Genomic DNA, 1,729 nt, shown 5'->3' with positions numbered 1-1,729 from the left:
GCGACAACGTCCGTATAGCTGCCGGCGCCGGAGTGCTGGAAAAAGTACGGCGCAGCAACCGTCCGGTTGTTCGTGTGCCTGTACTCGCACTTCAACGCGTCCAGCACAAACAGACTCGGCGGCGCCTCGTCCAACTGCTCCGGCTTCTTCTTCCTCAGCGCATCGTTCTCTTCCTCCGCAGCACCGTCAGCGGCATCTGCCGTAGGTCACGCTACTGACGCAACCACTCCCACAAAGAGACAACGAAGAGTGTGTGGGTGTGTGCCGAGAGCACACCGATTTTCATCGCCAGAGGAGACCATCGTGGCACCGTCCGTCACGCGTCATCACACACCGAGGAACGTCCGCAACCAGCAGTGCAAAAACGAAGAGGGGAGAATCCCAAGAACAGGCAGCACCTTCACGCATGGCGGGCATCATTTCAGCACGGGACACGCAAGCCAACGTGCAGCCGCCTCAAAGAGCATTCCTGCAGTGCACTGCGCAAATACTTATGTGTGTTTGCTGGAAGAGCAGAAAAGAAGAGGAGCACAGGGAGGCACATCATCACAACAAGAGGCACAGCTGGATGGCAGCGATACCTGCGGTACGGCCAAACCTCACCAATCACGCACGGTGGCAGCACACACCCATCCACAAAAGCAAAAAAAGAAAACAAAACACGGCGGCAGGGTGTGGCTGTGTGTGTGGCGCTGCGGGTGTCTGCCCGCCCTGGCCGCAAAGAAAGCAAAACAAGAGGGAAAGAAATGTGTGCTCCGCCCCACAGGCCCTCGTCGCACGCCCACACGTCACGGCTCCCTCAGCGCGCCGTTCGTCGCGGCCCCTCCTCATGCGTGCAGCAGGCGAGGCGCACAGGGCCGTCGTCATGAGCGTGTCGGTGGGTGTGCGAGTGGAGCGGTTGGGCGGGAAACACACGGCACCCCTCACAGGAAGAGTGCAGAAGAAACAATTAAAAGAGGGAAGAGTAGAAAAGAAAAAAACGTCCACAGTGATTGCCCCCAAAAGAAAAGGAAGGATGTGTGAAGCAAAAGATTAGTAAACAAAATAAAAAGAAAAAATTAAAGAAAACAAACCATTAAAAAAGAAAAACTCACAACGCCCCGAAGGAAGTAAAAAACAAGCAAAATGAACACAAAAAACAAGCAACAACAAAACAACAACATAAAAAAAAAGTAAAAATAAGTAAACACACACAAAACACAAAACACAAGAAGCTGCAACGAATGACTCCAGCGTGCATGCATTCTCACACAAAAATGCGTCCACGCAAACAGTTGTGGGCGTGTCGTGCATACGAGTGTGTCTGGGATGCGTGCCAAGTGACGGATACACGGAGCAGCAACATGGAGCACAAAGCAGCGCAGCTGAAGCAAATAAAGAGAGCACACAATCATTATTTTCTATTACTTATTACGCAAAAAAAAAAAAAAGAAGCTCAAAACATCCCGTGGTTGAGTGCTGGCACTTATAGCCCGCATACAGTTCTTCAGCCCAGTGTCCCGTAGGTGAGTGCAGCCAGAACAAGCAGTGGCAGGGCATGCAGATGGGTGTCATGGAAGCAGGCGTCAGTTCCCACACTGTTCTCCGGCGCGTTCGTTGTGGGCGCAGAGGAAAGAGGAGCCGGCATGCTTGCCGCCATATTATTTCCTTCGCTGGAGCAGTCTCGGTGGTGTTTGGCGGCGGTGTCCTCTTCGGCGCCTTCCGCTGCACCCCGTCCCTCGCCGGTCTG

General features: G+C 53.4%; 1 protein-coding gene and 1 pseudogene across 1 annotated transcript, besides 2 other annotated features; both read right to left on the bottom strand.

The window, feature by feature from the left end:
• Window positions 1-302, bottom strand: Tc00.1047053454787.20 (annotated as a pseudogene; the record flags this gene model as incomplete).
• Window positions 1-1,729: a sequence feature (areas not merged during assembly with more than two copies in the genome that could not be assigned to a particular haplotype).
• Window positions 1,038-1,213: a sequence feature (T-rich).
• On the bottom strand, window positions 1,487-1,729 carry Tc00.1047053454787.10 (mucin TcMUC, putative; the record flags this gene model as incomplete). The annotated part of the gene is made up of 1 exon (XM_797375.1): window positions 1,487-1,729. A coding segment is annotated over one exon (243 nt), but the record flags the coding sequence as incomplete, so codon positions are not given.

Source organism: Trypanosoma cruzi, genomic scaffold, assembly GCF_000209065.1.
Source record: "Trypanosoma cruzi strain CL Brener 1047053516725 genomic scaffold, whole genome shotgun sequence".
NCBI lineage: Eukaryota > Euglenozoa > Kinetoplastea > Trypanosomatida > Trypanosomatidae > Trypanosoma > Trypanosoma cruzi.
The sequence above is the reverse complement of the archived record's forward strand: the minus strand, read 5'-3'. Positions and strand labels throughout refer to the sequence as shown.